Below are 20,232 nucleotides of genomic sequence, written 5' to 3'. Positions count from 1 at the left end.
CGCGATTGGCCGGCGTGCTGCTGGCGGTGCGCAGGCTCGGTGCGCCTGTGCGCGGCGTGCTGCGTGCTGCGTGGCGGGTGGGACCTCCAGCCGCCGCATTGTTGTTGGGGGAGAGAGGAGCGCTGGGCAGCTGCTGTTCGGCACTGGCAAGCGGACGACCTCGGTTTCCGAATGGTCCTTTTCCGTGCTCACTGCCCGCCGAGGACCGACCCGCGATACACACCCGCCCGGCTGCGGTGGCGACGCCCGAGCGCGGAGAGCTGAGCGGCGGCGAGCCCGAGCGGCGGCCGTTGGACGAGAGAGTGCGGAATCACAGCCGCTCCGCAGGCCACAGCGCCATTGCTGCTGCGAGCGCCGCCGTCTTGGGGGGAGCCGAGACCCGTGGGACTGCGAGGTTTGTGCCCTCCACCTTCCCCCGCTTACACGCTTCGCTCTGCCCGGGTCGGGGAGGTGCCCGGAGACCCCGGCTCTGGCCCAGACCGGGGGGGATACGGCTACTTTTGGCGTGTGTACACTCGCTCTCTTGTTTTGTTGGACGCCATATTTGTCTTTTCCAGTTTTATTATTGTGTACTGTCCCAGGCACCCCAGGCCGCAGGCAGGCTCCGTCTCGCTTCCACACCGGGCATCATTAACCCTCCCGGGCACAGAGGGTCCACACGGGGCCCTGGCAGCCGGGCTCCTCGCCGGGAGAGATTAAAATGTATAACCCGAGGCTGCTGTGTCCCATTGATTCAAACAGGCCCGGGAAAATGTTTGGTGCAGTGACGTCACGCACCCGGGCAGTATTCCAGCACTGGGATACAGTTGCTGTTGTACAAGTTCCTGGTTTTGGTCGGTTAACAAAGGGCCTTTAAAAACGGCTGTTTGTGCTGCTGCGGGCGTCTCCAGCGTTACCTGGAGGGTTTTTACTATATGTACCACTTGCATGATTGCACTATTGCACACACAGGCTCTCTGGGGCACTTTCATTTAGTGCCAAGTGCAGTGTAGGCTGTAATTTAGATTGTGTTGCTAGTTTGTGGAAGTTGTGTAGTGCAGCTGTTTTCTGTGGTGTTGGCTCACTGTCTGTTCTTAGTGTTTTTTGAAGGCACACAACTTTCCCTGACTTTCCCTTCCACCCAATGATATAAACATTATTCTGCAACTGCTAACCTCTCCCCTGTTTAATTGTGCCTGATTTATATTTGATTATACATGCACAGGCAACTGAATTTACTTCCACTTTTATGTTCCAAAAAGACATCAAGCTGTTTTAATTTAGTTTTATATGTGTATCAACATATATATGAATTGTATTCTTTATGAAAAGTGTAATTTGTGGTATATATTCATGTCTAATACTGTCTTGGCAAACCTGACTGTTCACTATTGTAAATGCTCAGGCTATCAATTGTAAAGAGATTACGCTGCAAGTTGTTCATTCGAGTTAGGATTCTTCTTACAGGGCAAGACCTGTTAAATAGGTTCACAGGGTTTTTCTGGTGCTTTCCAAAGTTGCTGACCTTTGCTGTAGGACCTACGGGAGTGCCACACTGTCTTCTGCGTTGGGTTTTTTCTATTTGTATGGATTGTGTACATCCTTCAGAGCTGGTGTACATTGTGCAACAGCCCCCCCTGGAGCAGACCCATGGCACAGCCAAGCAGAGCAGTCAGGTTTAATGCCTTCCCTTGGTTTTATAGGCCAGTGTTATCCCTTTGTTAGATTAACTGAGTAACAGTACATATGTTTTGTAAAGTGTGAGGTGCATTGACAGACGCATTGAACGCTGTATTCAAAATGAGGAATAAGTGTAATGGAACATGCTGCATAACCAGGAAAACAAACTGTCACCAAACCTTTAGTTTATAATCCTGTCACTGGCAGCTCAGTAAGGGGGTGTCGCAGGTGAATATTGATAGTAAACGGAATAGAAGCTTTGATTCACAATATTGTTTGAATTATTTTAATATTAAAATGAAATGTAGTAAAAAAGAATCACCCTCCTACATTATTTTATTCATATCAGATACCTCAAACATTAAATTGTTAGAAATAAATTGAATAAGGAATGTATTTAGATGTTAACTGTCTTGTAATACATCCATTTGAAATATAGTATTCTTAATACATTTTAAACCAGGCTCTATGTACAGTTCCCTGACCTTTTGACACTATTGCACCATCAGCGTAGATTATGAAAAACACACCAGTAGGTCTGTTTATTAGTGGAGTTATTTTCAACATATTCTGCTACATGGCTTCTTAATAGGGTATTCTCCACTTCCTTCTGATGCTGTACCATTAAGAAAATCTTGTGCCCTGCTTTCTTGTTATGCTCCATTACCTGCCCTATTTAAAATGTGGTAGACCTATACTTAGCACTGTCCCACTTTTCACTTTACTGTAACACGCTGTGCTTTTCATAAATACAAGGATGTCCGTAGATGGCTACTGTAAGGTTTGTTGTATTTGCAGTAGATTCTCATCAGACTGAACACGTTGAGCCAGTGTCTGTTTAAAGACATCTTTGTTTGTGTTACTACAAGGGTTGAAAGACCATTGTGGCATAATGCACAAGAAGCTACTTGAGGAATATAATAAAAAATGTCATGAATAGTTGGAAATTCCAAGTGGTTTCACCTTATCTGTTGTGCACCCTAATAACTTCATTTGTAGATCAAAAAGCGCTCTCAAAGTCAGAGATTACAAATGGTGTTCAGAGCTTTTTATAAATCATGAAACAAGTAAATTGGCACAAGTTTGTCCTTGTTTGTGAGTTTCTAATTTCCACGTTTGATTTTGTCTCCCTAGGTTTAAGGTGTCCAATATGAGGAGGAAGAGCAGGCATCATCGAGTGTCAACAGCCAAACGGTCCACCTCGCCCTGTAACATCAAGCACTCCCCGACGCGGGAGACTCTGACATACGCGCAAGCCCAGCGAATGGTTGAGATGGAGATTGATGGCCGCCTGCACAGAATAAGTATTTTCGACACGTTAGAGATCATATCGGAAGATGACCTCACTGCCCAAGAGCTGAGCGAGTGTAATAGCAATAAAGAGAACAGCGAGAGACCACAGATACTGGTGAGATCCAAAAGACTGAAAAACAACCTCAAAAAGAAGAACGCCGCACTGCTAAACGCACATGGGGTGCAGGCGTCTGGAAGCTCCCTCCCGGAACCCAAAATCCGCATTGTGGAGTATAACCCCCCGCCGGCCCCTCGGCGACCTCCCTCGTATTACACGTTCGTCGAGAAGTCCCCGGACGAGCTCGACAAAGAGGTTGAGTATGATATGGACGAGGAAGACTACGCCTGGTTGGAGCTGGTGAACGAGAAGCGGAGAAGTGAGGGCTTGAGCGCCGTCTCTCAGAACGTCTTCGAGTTCCTCATGGACCGGTTCGAGAAGGAGTCCTTCTTCGAGAGCCAGAACCAGGGGGACCCCCAGTCCCTCATCGACGAGGACGCGGTGTGCTGCATATGCATGGACGGCGAGTGCCAGAACAGCAATGTCATCCTGTTCTGTGACATGTGCAACCTGGCCGTGCACCAGGAGTGTTACGGAGTGCCATACATCCCCGAGGGCCAGTGGCTCTGCAGACATTGCTTACAGTCCCCCTCCCAGCCTGTGGACTGTGTGCTCTGCCCCAATAAGGGCGGGGCTTTTAAAAAGACGGACGATGATCGCTGGGGACACGTGGTCTGCGCCCTGTGGGTACCTGAGGTGGGCTTTGCAAACACGGTATTTATCGAGCCCATCGATGGCGTGAGGAACATCCCCCCAGCTAGGTGGAAACTGACGTGCTACCTCTGTAAAGAGAAGGGCGTCGGCGCTTGCATCCAGTGCCACCGAGCAAATTGTTACACGGCGTTTCACGTGAGTTGTGCTCAAAAGGCAGGCCTGTACATGAAAATGGAGCCCGTGAGGGAGGTCACGGACACTGCCACGACGTTTTCGGTCAAGAAAACGGCCTACTGTGATGCCCACACGCCGCCGGGCTGCGTCAGGAGGCCTTTGACGATCTACGAAGAAGCCAAAACCAAAAACGGACTTTGTCAGAAGGGGGAGAAAAAAAGTGGAAGGACAAGATTAAAAGGCAGACAAAGAAATAAAAAGAGTAAGAAAGCTCTAGCTGAACCTTTGGCAGCTGTTCCAACCGTATCTGTACCCAGTATTCCTCCTCAAAGGTATGTTTTTGTGTTTTCCCCTCTGTCCTCACAGTCTCGTTGTTGTTCTATATGAAAGTGCTCACGTAATTGATCGGTTTCAGGTCCTGCCTGGACTCGATGCTGACGGCTCTTTTGCAGACTGCACCCTAATAAAAAAATTAAATTTAAGATCCATACAAACTGATCTTAAGAAATGGCTGAAAAACATGACATTCTCAATCATCTCTACGTATACATGTTTGTATTTTCTGTTTTGTTTAATTTTATTGTACTTTATTGATAACTCATACATTTGTAAAGGTCTGTGAACTTCTGCGCAGCACTTAGTCACTGGTTGGTAAATGGGAAATAAATGTCCAACAATTCTGAGAGAAGTTAGACGTGTTGGGTAATATCTGTCTGTGCATTTCATTGTGTCTTGTGGTAAACAATAAGTGCCCCAGCAGAGGTATTTAGCGGTCTGGCTAGTTGGTAAGGAGAGTATTGAAGGGAAGAAGCTCTTTCTCCAAATTCAGGTAATTGTCCTTTCTGCTCTCTGCCACAAAAAACACTTCAGACTTCAGAATTGATGCAAGCAAGGTAAACTGAAGACTGCAGTACAAAACCCCATAGTTTTCACCTGGTAAAGGTCACCGTTTATATGCATGTTGTAAACCCGGCAAGAAACAGGAAACTGAACAGTACAAAGTGTCATGTATTTGGGCTGGTATTGTTAAAAGTAATGATTGCTAAAGATGTGTTGTGTAACAGGAAACCTGTACAGATTGTAGCAATCCTTACTGTTGTCTTCACAGGGCTTTAGGAGTAGTCTGAGTTTGTTGTAATAGTTCATGATCTTGAACTCACTGAAACGTTTTGTAATATCCCTAAACATTTTTATTATTTTAAGGTTAAACAAAATTCTCAATCAAGTTGCTGTTCAGAGGAAGAAGCTTTTCATCGAGCGGATATTGAATTACTGGACACTGAAGAGACAGTCCAGGAATGGCGTGCCACTGCTGAGACGCTTACAGTCCAGCCTGCAGTCACAGAGAAACACGCAGCAGGTGCGTTCAGGACCGTCCCCTGCTCTGCCATTGAGGGGGACGGTTTAATTTATTACATGGATTGATAAAGATTAATAAAAATATAAATTGTAAGAATACCAGACAAGTTTTCTATCCCATTCATTCTTGGAGTGTAGTTATTTTATAGTATTTTTATTATCATGATATAAATAGTGAAATCCGAGGGAAACAAACTGCTACAAGCAAAGTGAAATTTCAGTGCTTGTTATCCTCAGCCAGTCTTTTAAAATGTGCATGTTGGTAAACTGATAGAAAAAACAAGAACCCGCTTCTGGGCCCGGCGATATGATAGACGCTTCTCAAACACTGCTCAACTGATAACTGGTGCAAGTTGTGTTAAACACACATCAAAGTGTGAAATAATTACCTGTCGAATATGTTGTTGCTGCTTTTTTCAATCAGTAGACATTCATTTGGAAAAATTCATATGATGAGTATTAGAAATGACATCTTCCCCCACAAATGTTCTTTCAGGCATCTTCACAGATTTTGTAGCATTCACAGTTCATGTAATAAATGTCCCGCACCCCCACCAATCGTCATTTTATTTATTGATTCATTGATTTGATTTTTCTGTTTTCCTAGCGAGAGAACGACGAAGAAAGCCGCGTACTGAAAGAGCAGCTGAAGTGCTGGCACCGGCTGCGGCACGACCTGGAGAGAGCTCGGCTGCTGGTGGAACTGATCCGCAAGCGGGAGAAGTTAAAAAGAGAAGAGGTATGAGTGAAAGTACTATACAAGTTAATGCCATGTATGTATTTCTGATTTTGAGTCATAAGGACGTAAAATAGCCTAATATTTTATATATAACTTACCTGATGTGAAAACGCATTGCAGTTGAATTGCAGTTCATCAGAGCTCTGGCGCTCATTTATTTTACATGTTTTTATTTTCCATTCATAGAGTTTAAAGATTTAAAGTCTGCGTGAGAGAAAACAAAGATATACTTCAACATAATTCACCCATTTTTTGTTTGAGGTGCGCCATGAAGTTCACAGGAAATGAGGCCTCTGCTTCCTGTGAAAGTTCTCTCTGGGTTTTGAAAGCATACTTAATGGCCGGTTGTGTTTCCGCACAGATTAAAGTCCATCAGGTTGCTCTGGAGCTGCAGCTGACCCCTTTCACAGTCCTCCTGCGCTCAGTCCTCGAGCAGCTGCAGGAGAAGGACACTTCCAAGATATTTGCCCAGCCAGTGAGCCTTAAAGAGGTTTGTTCTCTGCTTCATACGCTCACTCTGAATAACTGCTTTCTAGAAACTAAAACCGATCGATTAAAATACCTGCTGCACATTCAGAAATGTGTGTTTTCAGAGGATATGTTTTTGTAATTGTACGCATTAGTACAAATGATTTAAGTGTATATCTTCTTCCCCAGGTTCCGGATTACTTGGACCACATCAAACAGCCCATGGACTTCTCCACCATGAGGAAGCGCATTGAATCGCACGGATATAAGAACCTGGACGAGTTCGAGGAGGATTTCAACCTCATTATCGAGAACTGTATGAAGTACAATGCGAAAGAGACGATCTTCTACAGGGCTGCCGTCCGCTTGAGAGATCAGGGAGGGGCTGTGTTGAGGCAGAGCCGGCGTGAAGCTGAATGTATAGGATTCGATTATGAAACTGGAATGCACTTGCCTGAACCACCAAAGATTGAACCACCACCGCCTTTTTCTTGGGAAGATGGTAAATTTTATTTGTTATAAACCTTTTATTTTCTCTCTCTTCCCCCAATGGAGTGTTTCTTTACTTTCTAACACCTGTTTTTGTATGTAATGTGTAGTCAGTATGTCCTTCCATATACAAGTTATTTTTCGATATACAAAGGGGCCATTTGTGATGTATGCATCTTGCTTCTTTTGTAGTGGATCGGCTACTGATTCCAGCAAACCGAGAGCACATGCCTTTAGAGCAACAGCTTCAAGAGCTCCTGGAGAAACTTGACCTGACGAGTGCGATGAAATCAAGTGCTTCGCGGAATAAGCGCACCAAGCTGTTGAAAAAAGAAATCGCCAACGTACGATATGAGATCAGCCTGGCGAAGACTCAGACTCAGGCCCCACATCTGCAGACCAATAAACCGCCTGTCGAAGAGGTCGCGCCCGCAGGACAAAATACAGAGGATGATGGTGTGTGTTGTGTTTTTTCTGGGATCGCTCCTATAGAAAAGAAAAGCAGTAGTTGTGCTCTGCTAAATGGAGTAGACTTACGTTAGATGTCTTAATCTATCACTTAAAAAGTAGTTACATTTGTTCATATCCCCTTTAAATTGTCACGATTTCAAAGTAAGCTGGTGTGTTTGGGAAACGCAAGCATAATACCCTGTCAACAAATTCTTAGATGTCTGCAGGCACTGTTGAGAGAAGACTTCCATTAGGTGTTAGATACCAGTCTATAAATGCTATGTATATGAAACTGTCTAGCAGAAAATGCCTAAAAGGTTCACTGTTCATTATTCCGCGTTGTGCCTTTTTATAATTTGCAGGATTTGTCCTTTTGTTTTACAGGAGACAAGTCGCTACCACCAAAGCTAGAACCATCGGACTCTTTGCTGCCTCCTCTAAATTCTGACAGTAATTCAGAACCGCCCACACTCAAACCCATCGACCCCAGCCCCGAGAACAATAAGTTGCACAAACGGGTCAAGTTTGACAGCGAGACATGTCCCAGCCCCCCTCCGAAGGAAATATTAATAAACGGGCACGCTCCGGAGCACCTGCTGGCAAACAGCGATGTCAGTGTGGTGGCCACCTCGACGTTGGCAGACTCCTCGAGCGACGTCAACAGGCGGACTTCCGTACTTTTTCGAAAATCTAAAAGTGTAAGTCCACAAAAACCTGGGAAAATCGGTGACGCGCAGCCGAGTTCTCCGCAGCTAGGAACCAAAACGTTTTTGTCTGTGGTTATTCCAAGATTGGAGACTCTTCTCCAGCCAAGGAAGAGGTCCCGGAGTGCTTGTGGAGAAAGTGAAGGAGAAGAGGAATCCCCGGTGAAGCGCTTTGACACGGGTAAACCTTTTCTGCTCTCTTGGTGGTCAAACTAAAGCGGGCCAGTTCTGTGTCTGCAGCGTCTGAAGTGAATGTTGCATTTCGTAATGGTAGTGAAATGGACGATGAGGTTTCTGTTATCTGGGACATATTAGACCATTTATTCTTTAATACTTCTCTGTGCAACATATTGAAAAGATAAATCAAACAGCTATTTTAAGACTAATAGGAGTTCTTTAGGCTTCAGATCCGTCCCCCATCTTTTTAATCTTGTGTTATTAAAAAATGTCCCTGTTAATTGTGTTCTTAGGGCTCTCTAATGGGTTTGGCAATGAGGAACACAAAGAACTCAATCCGGCCAAAAAACTAGAACCCCGTCGCCGATGTGCCTCCGAATCGAGTATCTCCTCAAGTGGCAGCCTCTTATGCAACACAAGGTACTTCACTTTCTGGGATTTAGTGGGTATTATGTAAAATGTTTCATTAAACTGATTATATTTGTTTGTTTTCATTGAAATGTCTGATTTTGTTTCTAAAATGTTGATGCACAGTGTAGTTCTTCAGGGTTATTACACACAACTGTTAATGGCATGTTTAACAAGAGAACATTTCTCAAAGGCTGCTTCAGTTTTTGTGGCCACTGTCAAAATGATGGGTTAATGTGGATAAGTTCACTTAAATACAGCAAAGTACACATTAACGTAATTTATATGAAATGTTTATTTCTCAAAAAAACTTTTTAACATTTTGGTCAGCATGTAAACCACTTTGAATCCCTGTTAGCTGTAGAAATTGTGTGTTTAGATGTGTGTGTACAGAGACTTTTGCTGGTCATATGTTGTGTGGCGGGCATGTTTAGTTGAACCGTATATAAAGGCAATGTACAACCTGTTACAGCCAGTTCCTGCCAGAGTAGCGCACGGAGCAGAGCTAACGACATTTCAACACGGAATGGTAGTTGCCATATCACACACTGCCGTCCGTGAGATTTCGGACAGTTTACGGTCCCCGAAGTCCACTGTGGGGAATGTCGCATGGAAGTAGAAGACTGCTGGACCTGTCCGAGGGGAACCCAAACCAGGCAGGCCCGAGATAATGTGAAGGGTTGGGCACTGCAAGCTTGTGGTGTTGGCAACCTGGATGTCTGACCTAAAATGTCATCTTCCAGGAGATCAACAGCCACACGGGTGTGTCTGGGAGTGGCGAGGAAGGGCACTTCATAGCAGGGCCGCCACCCACAAGACCATTACACACACACATGCACAGAGACTGCTGCGATGGTTCTGGGACCGCGGAGTGGGCCATAGACCCGTAGAGCCACGTCCAGTAGAGATTCCACTTTCACAGCTCTGAAGTGTGATGCTGTCGCCAAGTCCCTTATAGTCTGGACTTGGGCTGCTGTTTTTTCTTTTTTTTTTTTTTTTCTTTTTTTTTTTTTTTGGGTGTATGAAGTGCTCTATAAGCAGGAGTACACGGTGAGACTCTGGACTACAGTGTACTGGCAGCACTCGTGGGATCTCATGGTGAGTGCCTGTACATCTTAAGTGCACCATGTCCCAGTATTGTGGCGTGTAGAACTGAAATTCTGTTCTGACACTCGTCCTCTAGAACATATCTGTGATCAACTGGAAGGGCAGACTGGAGGCCACCGAGACCTGCTTCTCTTGAGGCATTAGAAACTATTCTTCTGTCAAAAGCTAGCAGAAATGATTGATTGTAGGACTGCAGCATCTGTTAGACATGGGGTGGTCCCAGCTAGTGTGTTAATGTGTCTCTTGTCCCAGTGCTGTTGATAGCATATTGTATTTACAACAGGGTGTCTTCTAAGTGGTTCACATACTGACCAAAATGTAAAAAATCATTAAAACACTTTTGCTGATCTTAGTTTTGTTAGATCTCTAGAATGTAATGAGAATCTACCTGTTTAAAGAGACAATATTGTGAAATTTTATTTTAATTTTTCTTAAATATTGTTCCCTGTTTAAGTTGCTGTTGTTTACGGGGTGTTGTCTTTGAAGTTTCAGCCTTCCAAAGTGTGGCAAAGGAAAACCAGCCCTTGTACGCAGGAATACCATTGAAGACAAAAATGAGTTAATAGCTTGTATCGAAACTGGAAACTTTGCCAAAGCTGCACGGATTGCGGCAGGTAGGTTTGCTTTCATTTTCTCCCCAAGATGTATAACACACTGCAGGTGATCTTGTTGCCTTCATTATTATGCATTCATGTTGTAAGGCAACGATCCAGTTAAGATTTTGTGGTTTCCTGGTCCCTACGTCTTAATTTGTAATGAATGTTTTGCTTTCATATTTGCCAGACATGAATTTTTTGATCCTTGGTAGCCTTTGATGTGTTTCCAGTTTCCTCGAGTTCAAACTAGGCTTCAGAAAAAGCCCAGGGAAGAAATAATTCCTTGATCAATGGATTTGTTCTCATTTCAATGTGAGGGTGCAGTTAGTTTTGTATGAAGGCTTTTATCTTGCGTTCTATCATTGCTTTGCTTAGGTATCAATTTAGAAAATGGTGATTTGGAGATGCGTAGTCTGGACCAGGCGATTTGTAAAGTATTGGTGATGCCTTTATGGTATACACCGTATCTAAATCCACGGCAATGTTGAAATGTGTGTGTGATCCTGTGTGTTACTGTTCTATCCTTATAAGCATCGCTTTGGAAGAATTTTGCTCTGTATTGCAGTGAACTCCTCATAATTTGATTGTCGTTATTCCTGCTCTCATAGAAGTTGGCAACAGCAATATCTGGATGCCTGCTAGTGCTGCAACTGTTGTTCTGGAACCTCTTAAACTAGTTTGGGCAAAATGTAGTGGATACCCATCCTACCCTGCCCTGGTAAGTTACTTACAGTGCTTCATTCTGGTTCCGGATATTTTGTTGTGTAGAAATATGCTTAGAAAATGTTATTGTTGTGGTTTAAATATTGTTGTTTGGATTTGTGTGTTTTTCTGTATGTGTGATGTTTGGAAACCTTCCCATTTAACAAAACTCAAATTAGTATTTCATTACACAACCTGCAGATGGCAGAATTGCATACAAAATGTAAACTTAAAGTATATTATTTGTAGTGTGTTTATGGTGAATTGCAAATTCTAAGATTAAGAGTACCACATTTACAATGTATAGTGCACTGTTTATGTATTCTTTGTTAGTGTCAGTTTAATTAGTGACCCTCTTGTATTCTAATGGGTAATATTAGTCTGACTGCCTGTCTATTAAGGTTAAAACTCCTTAGAACATCAGCTGACTTGAAGATGCATGACTCTTCACCGGTGTTTTTCATTGATTTGATCGGTCTTGTCTAACCAAGATCATACACTGAAGTAAAGGAGTTGTATTTAATCTAACAATCAAGAACTTGGTGCCATGATTTGTGTTACACCTGATCTAGGTTCACAACGGTGAACTCATAATTGCAGTGTCATCAGTGCAGGCAGATATTTGACATCAGATACTCTTGATCTGCGCTGCGTTCAGTCTCCTTGGGATCATTTTACAAATTGAGTCGCATGATTCTTGCATTTTGTGTGTTTGGGGTGATCGCTCTCAGAAGTTGCTTTTCTCCTATAAGAGAAACAGTTGGGTGCTTGATAAGAGTCAAAGTCCTCACCTGTTCATTTGAGTACCGAGAAGCACTTTGACTAACCTCTGTTGGCTACCATGTCATCAGAAGTGTGACTAGCACTCTGTAGGTTTGCATTATAAAATAGACACCGCACACCTTAGAAGTCAAATGCACTTTCTCTAATATATATTTTTTTCCTTCCTTTCTGTTTTTAGATAATAGATCCAAAAATGCCTCGTGTTGGTTGCCACCATAACGGGGTGTCAATACCAATACCTCCTATGGATGTCCTTAGGATAGGTGAACAAATGCAGTATAAGTCAGAAGAGAAGCTCTTCCTTGTTCTCTTTTTCGACAACAAAAGGAGCTGGTAAGAAATCTATACATGTTTATAGTGTTACCATCTCATGCAGTTGTATGTCATGTAATGGGTATGAACTCTTAGCTTTTCCAATAGGGTCTATGAGGCACTGCACGCAATAACTATAGAAGTTTGTTTTTATTATGTCCGTCATCTGTGATAAACCCAGCTTTTCCAGAAAACAGATTGGCCTAGCGAAGCCTGTGGATTCCAGTCCTTAATTCACAATCTGATTTTCCCCAGGCAATGGCTTCCTAAATCAAAAATGGTTCCCCTGGGAATCGACAAGACCATCGACAAGATCAAAATGATGGAGGGCCGGACCTCGAGCGTCCGCAAAGCCGTGAGGACCGCCTTCGAGCGCGCCATGAGCCACCTGAGCCGAGTGCAGGGCGAGCCGGCCAGCGACTTCAGCGACGTCGACTGAGCCGGCGCTCCCCAGCCGCCAGCCCACCTCGCCTGCTCTGCTTTACGAGCTGATCGCTGTTACTTGATGAATGTGCTAGAGTCTATATTCCTCGATTTCCCTCGATTCAGAAGCTGTTCTGCCAAGGACGAGTCACTCGAACGCTCACTGCCATATTGAATCAAGACATTGCCCATAACTCACGATACAAAGAGCTTTCCACCTTTTGGATATTAATGTAGTTCTATATTTAATAAAATTTGTAAATAGATGTATAATGCCTGAAGCTTTAACTTATTCTGTAGATTTTTTGGTTTATTTTATAAATTGGTACAGTACCTTGCTTTTCCTAATATTTATACTTTAAAATAATGTACAGCCGCACTATCATCTGGTCTTTACTGGTGCTATACACATTGTAAAATCCTAGTTTTACGTTAAAGACTGAAATAGGGCTATAAGATACTGTATTCAACGTCATTTCATTTTTTTTTTTTTTTAAATCGACTAAGTTATTGAAGTTTATCTACATAAGCTTCCCCTCCTGGCATTATTTTTTTTTTCCTTTTTAAATAAATATATATAAATTAGAATGTTTTTATGAGAATTTTACTTTTTGTTTGTATATATTTATATAAATCTATATATCTGTAAAACGGAAATGCTTCACTGGGAAAGCTTTAGTAGATACGAGAAACCCGAAGTACATAATTTTCATGACACCAAAAAGTTTGCTGCCCAGACTTTTTTTATTTTTATTTCTGTCTGTATAGCGTGTAATGTATTTCATGAACTGTATTGCCTTTTATTTTTTTATATATTTTTTGTCTGTTACTGGGACCTGTGTTTGAACTTTTGAAGATGTGCCTGATTGTTTTTATTTATTGTGAAAGTATATGCATTACTTTATATACAAACTGAGACATTGAAAGTGGTATAATGTTTGTAGGCACATTTAGAAACTAGTTTAGGTGAAATACTGGGGTTTTGTGTATAAATTACTGTAATCAGATTTTCATATCCTGTAATTTTGACAGTTGAGCTGTAGAGTTTGTGATATTTGTTCATTTATTTAGGAACCTGGGTAGCTATAGACTTTTTGAATACATTTTGTATGGTATGTGTTATGTACATAGATTTTAGTATGATTTATTTTATTTTATTTTATTTGGGGACAAGAAAAGCATTAGGTGAAGATATGGGTGGGTTTCCAGTTTCCAGATTTTTTTTTTTTTTTTTTTTTTTTTTTTTTTTTTTACATTGAAAATAATAAAAAAAAAAATCTTTTAAAGACTAGATTCTTTAAGTTTCTCCTGTTCTCCACCATCCTCCCCACCCCCTTTTGTTTTGTCTGGGTACTTCTACATCCTCTATATACCGCTCTGGAAACAATTGAGACCACTTAACATTGATTTTCCAGAGTTGTATGTATATGATCTGTGATCTGTAAGTAATACACTCCTTTAAATATACAGAAGCCTCCAGCTTTACTCGTACCCTATTGAAGTGTAGTTTAAAGTGGATTTATTATGAACATGGATGTTATGAAGTAAAAAAAACGGACCAATAAAAAAAACATTCCAGAAGCTCTGCTGCTGAGGGTTCTATGTGGGCGGAGTCTAATATTCCACCACAGAAGTCCAGCCTATTATGTATAAATCTGCAGGCTTCTATATCTTTCCCACGTGAGGGGATCATATTTTACAGTCAAGGGAGCCGCTGAGCACCATGTTTTTGTCCCTCTTAATTCGGTGTTTCATGTCACTTTAATCTTGGGAAATTATTATAATTTTTTTTATGGTTTTTCTTTTCTTCTCAAACTGTTTTCTTTATAAAATATACCAGTTTGGAGAAAGAAACCATGTACCACAAAGTCATTCACAAAAGTAAAATAAAAATGCTTTGATTTTACATCCACCTGTTCTGTAACTGACCTAGAAGTGCCGTTGTGCTGGAGTGACGCGCCGCCCCCTGGGGGCAGTGTTGCACTGTTAACAACACCCGGGAGCAGAACCTGACTATTACGGTTGCATGCCCAGTTCTCTCCAGAGGCTGAATCACTTTCCAACCATCTCTAAAGTTATAATTGAGTCATTTTTAAATCAAATCACAACATACCATTCAAAATGAAGGGTTGGAATATGTTCAACTACATGTAGATGCATATAATCCTGGAACCTGGTTTAACTCAACTCATTATTTTGACCCATATTAAGAGAGCCATGACTGAAAAGGGCTAATTTATATTTAAAGATTAAAGTTACATATTTATTAGAAATGCTTTTTGATAATGCTGTTATACATGCAGTAGAAGCAAGGTACATATATTGAAAGGGTCAAAATATATTTCTCTAGGAAGAGTTTGATAAATGAATAATTGGTTGATCAGTCTTTTGTCCTTTAGGCTCCATTGACATTAATATATTTATATATATTAGGACCTGATTTTCCTGGATTTTATATCACACTTAGAAATATTGTTAATCATGAAACAAGGTCATTTTAATTGTATTGTTTCTAGTTATTTTTTAAATAAAATGCAAAAGACATATTGCAGTAGTTACCTAATTTAGTCTCGAAAAGGGGTCATTTATATTCTACTCTTTCAAAAAATATTACATTTTCTAGGCAATGAAAAGTTTTCTCTTAATAAGAGAGCAGAGAGAAATTAACAGTTAATTAACTGGTGTAGAGAGTTTGACGGTTTTTAACTTTGAAAATGAATTTCTGCAGCAAAATATTTTCTTCACTCACTCACCACTAACCTGTCAGATTAAGTAATTTTATACCCAAAGTTTATCCAACATTTTATTTATTTATGTTGTGGTTTAACATTTTCTAATTCAAACCACTAATATATTCATATCTGACCATATTTCATCAGGTCCCTAACTGTAAGTGTAGGGTACAGTTCCAGTAAAGTATTTATTTTCCCCTAGAGAATATACTTCAATCATTTTCCCTTCTTCTGCCAATATACTTGTCCCTTTTATCATTCATCATCGTGCTCCTATACCTTTGTCTCATGAAACAAATAATGAGTGTTTCCTCTTTTGTTGACTTACCTTGACATACTTCTTTCTTATTTTCAAAGGAGATGTTTTTGCTCTATGAAATTAAAAAGAAAAAAGCATTTTATGGTCTTAACCTTAATCTCAAGTATATTTTCTTCTGTCTAGTTTCATATTAGGTGGTTACTGAGTGTTAATTTACAAGATGCGACACTGGGAATGTTTTTTTTTTTTTTTCTTATCTTACTTTACCATACTTTTCTGTATATACCCTACAATGTAACCCACTTAATGTTAATATTATGTTAACATACATGGCACATGTTTTTGGTAAACCTTGGGGAGATACAAGAGGTTGACACTTACTTTAAATATACCTGTATGTTTGTTTATAGTAATAATTTATTTTGTTAACCATAGTTGTGGAATACTATGTTAAAACACAGAGAACACAGTAAGAAATTTGATCTGTATGTCTTTTTTTAGTGGAGGCTGTTTGTGTTCACAATCCTGCTTTCTTAGCAAAGCCAAGATTCATTGCAGAGTTCAGTGATCATGTCTTGTTGCTTCACCATCCCGTAGCCTGTGGTCCACAACCGATTGCAGAGCAGTCTGTACAGATTGACACTGAGCACCTTCTTCTCATACAGCCTAGAAGTGCAGAATCCACCTGTCCATGCTGTGAGAAAATGGAAAACATACAGGAAAACTTGAAAGGAAATCATAGAGTTCCAGTTGCAAGTTAGTTACAATTCCTACCATCGTCTAGAGTTCCTCCTCAGATCGGACGGTTACCTGACTGAGGTTAATTGCTCAACACGAGTCAGTCAGTCATATTAGATAGGATGTCTAGCAGAATAAATTAAGACACATTTAAAAAAAGCTGTCCAAGTTGGCTTCGAAGAGAAACAACTAAATCCCACATCCAAAGCTTGGCATTATTATTTCCTTATCATTCTGTTGTAAAGAATGAAGGATGAGTTTACTGAAAGCAACACATTTCATTGTTACTTGTTTCATTAAAATAATGAAATTAAATCTTCTGTGTTGACTAGACAAGATCCCACATCTGTGGAAGCACCTCCGGCAAAGAGCCTTCATTCCAGCGCTCTTATCGGCAAGAGAATAGACATTTAAATATGAATGACTTAGGGAAGCGAAGCAACATGGAAGACGAAAATCAAAGCAAAAAGCCTCCCCTGCATTTCCACACTTACCTCTTCACAACACTGTGCCTTGCCAAGCTCACTCACGAAGATATACCATTTCCTTAGCTCTTTTTTTAAATGTTTAAATTTCTTTATTGCTTCTCTCACCGGGCCAAACTTGTGCATGTGTAAATCAGCCTTAAGTACTAGCAGTTTGTTCATTGTTAGCACCTTCCTGACTGTAATTATACAATCTGCTGGAATGCATTGCTTGATTGGATATAAAATAAGCAGAGATTGTATTGTGTCACTTTGATCGGAAAAAGCCATAAAAATACAAACTGAAAATAAATACAATGTAAATTAAATAAATAGTATAACCATAATATTTATTATTTAAAATAAAAACAACCAAACATGGTAATATTTGAAAGCAAACCCCGTTTTCTATTTCAAATACAGCTATATCAATTCTATTTTAAAATAAGTATTGGAGTGATTCGAATGTAATGAACTTTGAATAATACTAAATTATAATACAGGTTTTGTAATGATTTTGTAAAACTTCTGCCGCCATCTTTGTTAAAGTTACCAGTTTTAGTATTCATCCCGTAATTTGGGAGAAGTTTAGCAGCCGTAAAATCTCCATAGTTGTGCGCCTTCAAAATATGCAACAAAGAATCAACTTTTCACAGTTGTCTTCCACCTCAATCAGATGATAATTGCCTGGGGAAGTAAACACAAGGCACAGTTGGAAAGCAAGTGAAGCATGAAGATCAATCTCTCAGATCAGTTTCATCAAATAACTTTGACTGAGGCACCCTAATTAGCTGAATTCTCAATTGTGCTTTCCTTCAACTGGCATTTCCTGTGAAATTGCTTGATAAAAGTCAGCAGGTGAGCCCGGGTGACAAATGTGGCGGCTGCATGCATTATTCTGTACATAAAAGCATTACCTGAATTCTGAGGAAATGTCATTCACTGAAGGGGATTTCAATGACATGGAAGAAGGGCCGATATACATTGTCAAGTGCTGGAGAAATATACTCTTAACCTTTAAAAACAACCCTTTACCGGAACTCATGAATATGGCAATTGTGCCACCGAATGTCATCTATGGCTCATCTGTTGTGAGATCACGTATTTTGTGTGGTGCCAAAATTATGCTCCCCCGTCCGCATTTTTGTTGGCTAATTTAGTTTGGATTTCTCTAGGTAGAAAATGAAGTGTATGCGTATATTAAGGATTTATTCCAAGAGGATTGCGTGTCAAACACTGCTGTATTTATCTAGTAGTCAACTGTTACCTAATAAGCAACGGTTGTCAGTATGTCGAATACCTCCTATTCAAATTAATAACGTTAACATTTACAAAAATACAATGCAAGGATATTTGTATTCGTCACTCATTGTGTTTTAGTTGATGAGTAACTGAAAGGCAAATGCGTAAACATAAATATAATCCACAAATATTGAAACTCACTCAGGCAAAACCCTATTTTATGATTAAGTGCAAAACAAATGCTTAAAAATACATATACAGACATGTCTATGCAAGTCAAAATGGCATAATATCAGTTCTTATGCAGATGTTTTGTGGTATCATAACTCTTCATCCACAAATAAGAACATAAGAAAGTGTCCAATCGAGAGGAGGCCATTCGCCCCATTGTGCTCGTTTGGTGTCCATTAATAACTAAGTGATCAAGGATCCTATCCAGTCTGTTTTTAAATGTTCCCAAATTGTCTCTTCAGCCACATCGCTGGGGAGTTTGTTCAGATTGTGACGCCTCTCTGTGTGAAGAAGTGTCTCCTGTTTTCTGTCTTGAAAGCCTTGAAGCCCAATTTCCATTTGTGTCCCCGGGTGCGTGTGTCCCTGCTGATCTGGAAAAGCTCCTCTGGTTTGATGTGGTCGATGCCTTTCATGATTTTGAAGACTTGAATCAAGTCCCCACGTAGTCTCCTCTGTTCCAGGGTGAAAAGGTTCAGTTCCCTCAGTCTCTCAGTAGGACATTCCCTTCAGACCTGGAATAAGTCTGGTTGCTCTCCTCTGAACTGCCTCTAGAGCAGCGATATCTTTCTTGAAGTGTGGAGCCCAGAACTGTCCACAGTATCCAGATGAGCTCTAACTAGTGCATTGTACAGTCTGAACATCACTGCCCTTGTTCTCAATTCTACACTTCTGCCAGTTTGATTTTGACTTCAAGATTTAGTATGTGCTGGTCTTTATCAAGGGGGTGATTCTCCCAATAGTAGAATCACTGTTTTAGGTTTGTTGAATCTGTTTTGTAATCAGAGGTTAACTGCGCTATTTTGGCATGTTTTTTCTCCCCCACCTCCAAAGCACACATTGATCCCGTCCCCTCCTAGTCCTACACATAATCAATCAGTGCTTATGACTTCCCGATGCACTTCTCCATGCATTCGTTGGTGTAACTGTCCGTATCCAATGCCATCCCACTGTGCTGGACTTGTTTGGGCAGCACTTGTCGGTGAAGTCGAGTGCCTTTTTGGGCATCTGCTGGGGAATGTGGTTCTCTTTCAAATGGATGCGCTCTCTCTGTTGATGCTACAATTCTGCCACTCCTCTAGAAGAACAAGAGGCCCTTAACATATTGACAAATCCCATCTTTCCCATAAAACCTCTCAATCTCCTCCAATACTATGCCTGCTTAAATAATGAGAGCACAACTGCTGTAACTATGTAAATATTCATCTCCCAGTTAGGCATTTTATATATTGAAACACATCAACAAGACAAGCCTTCTCTAATTGCAGTAAACATCTACTTACTTCATATTGAAATTGCTGTTTTCTTACCTTGCAAAACTATATATCTGTAACCAGATGTTATAGAACATATATTTTCACACACACACACACACACACTGACTGCACAATTAAAAGTAAATTGGATAATTGGATAATGCAATTCAGAGTTCAATTAATACATTAATTAACCAACCAACTAGCTAAAATACAGTGAAACGTAAAAAAGGTTAATGTGTTAAACAAGATGTTTTGTTTCAGTAGAGAATGGAAATTAATGGAAACCCTGATAAATCCCCTATGGGTCTTAGGACAGGCAAGAAGAAGAACTCTCCATTCGTTCCTGGGGTTTTGAAAGATGGAAGTAGCGAGCATTAATCATGTGATAGCAGTAAATTAGCAGAATAGGCTTTAAGGGATTTGAACACATCACTCTGATTGATGATTAGCTTCTTAAATACAAATATAAAAATCTGTAGAGGATTAAGATAGAGTTAACAAGTATTCACAAAGAAAACTTTCCTCATTAATGTCAATGTGTTCGGCAGGAGCACTGTGGATATTGTTAAGTTAACAGGATTTTTATAAACAAGAACCCGTTTTGCTTCTACTTCGCAGCCCCAGCAGGCCTCGAGGATATTCTGACATATCAAACGCAATATAGCGCGACATTTTTTTTTGTAATTAATTATGAAGATGTAGAACGGTTTGGCACAGAAAATAACCCATTGTATTATAACATAATAACACACACA

At 40.7% G+C, this 20,232-nt stretch overlaps 1 protein-coding gene across 3 annotated transcripts; it reads left to right on the top strand.

Moving 5' to 3' along the window:
- The first annotated feature begins 90 nt into the window (after nucleotides 1-90).
- Nucleotides 91-13,841, top strand: brd1a (bromodomain containing 1a). 3 transcript variants are annotated; one of them, XM_066723558.1, is made up of 13 exons: nucleotides 91-394; nucleotides 2,794-4,170; nucleotides 5,042-5,198; nucleotides 5,805-5,936; nucleotides 6,298-6,426; nucleotides 6,594-6,906; nucleotides 7,086-7,349; nucleotides 7,728-8,228; nucleotides 8,518-8,644; nucleotides 10,226-10,353; nucleotides 10,944-11,053; nucleotides 11,999-12,153; nucleotides 12,388-13,841. In XM_066723558.1, the coding sequence occupies exons 2-13, from the start codon at nucleotides 2,810-2,812 to the stop codon at nucleotides 12,569-12,571; spliced, it is 3,561 nt and encodes a 1,186-aa protein (XP_066579655.1). In that variant the 5' UTR covers nucleotides 91-394; nucleotides 2,794-2,809; the 3' UTR covers nucleotides 12,572-13,841. The 3 variants fall into 3 exon arrangements, 2 of the variants coding, with proteins under 2 accessions (XP_066579655.1, XP_066579657.1); XR_010822310.1 differs by lacking the exons at nucleotides 10,944-11,053; nucleotides 11,999-12,153; nucleotides 12,388-13,841 and adding an exon at nucleotides 9,105-9,730 and having other exon boundaries at nucleotides 271-394; XM_066723560.1 differs by lacking the exons at nucleotides 11,999-12,153; nucleotides 12,388-13,841 and having other exon boundaries at nucleotides 271-394; nucleotides 10,901-11,045.
- Nucleotides 13,842-20,232: the final 6,391 nt, after the last annotated feature.

This window comes from Amia ocellicauda, chromosome 15 (assembly GCF_036373705.1).
Source record: "Amia ocellicauda isolate fAmiCal2 chromosome 15, fAmiCal2.hap1, whole genome shotgun sequence".
Taxonomy (NCBI): Eukaryota; Metazoa; Chordata; class Actinopteri; order Amiiformes; family Amiidae; genus Amia; species Amia ocellicauda.
This window is presented reverse-complemented; position numbering and strand designations above follow the sequence as displayed.

What these genes read in the sequence shown, in the direction of transcription:
- brd1a (XM_066723558.1), top strand. Translation starts at nt 2,810, where the DNA reads ATGAGGAGGAAGAGCAGGCATCATCGAGTGTCAACAGCCAAACGGTCC. An exon ending in CCCAGTATTCCTCCTCAAAG is followed by an intron (nt 4,171 to 5,041) that starts GTATGTTTTTGT and finishes TATTATTTTAAG; the next exon opens with GTTAAACAAAATTCTCAATC. An exon ending in ACAAAATACAGAGGATGATG is followed by an intron (nt 7,350 to 7,727) that starts GTGTGTGTTGTG and finishes TTTGTTTTACAG; the next exon opens with GAGACAAGTCGCTACCACCA.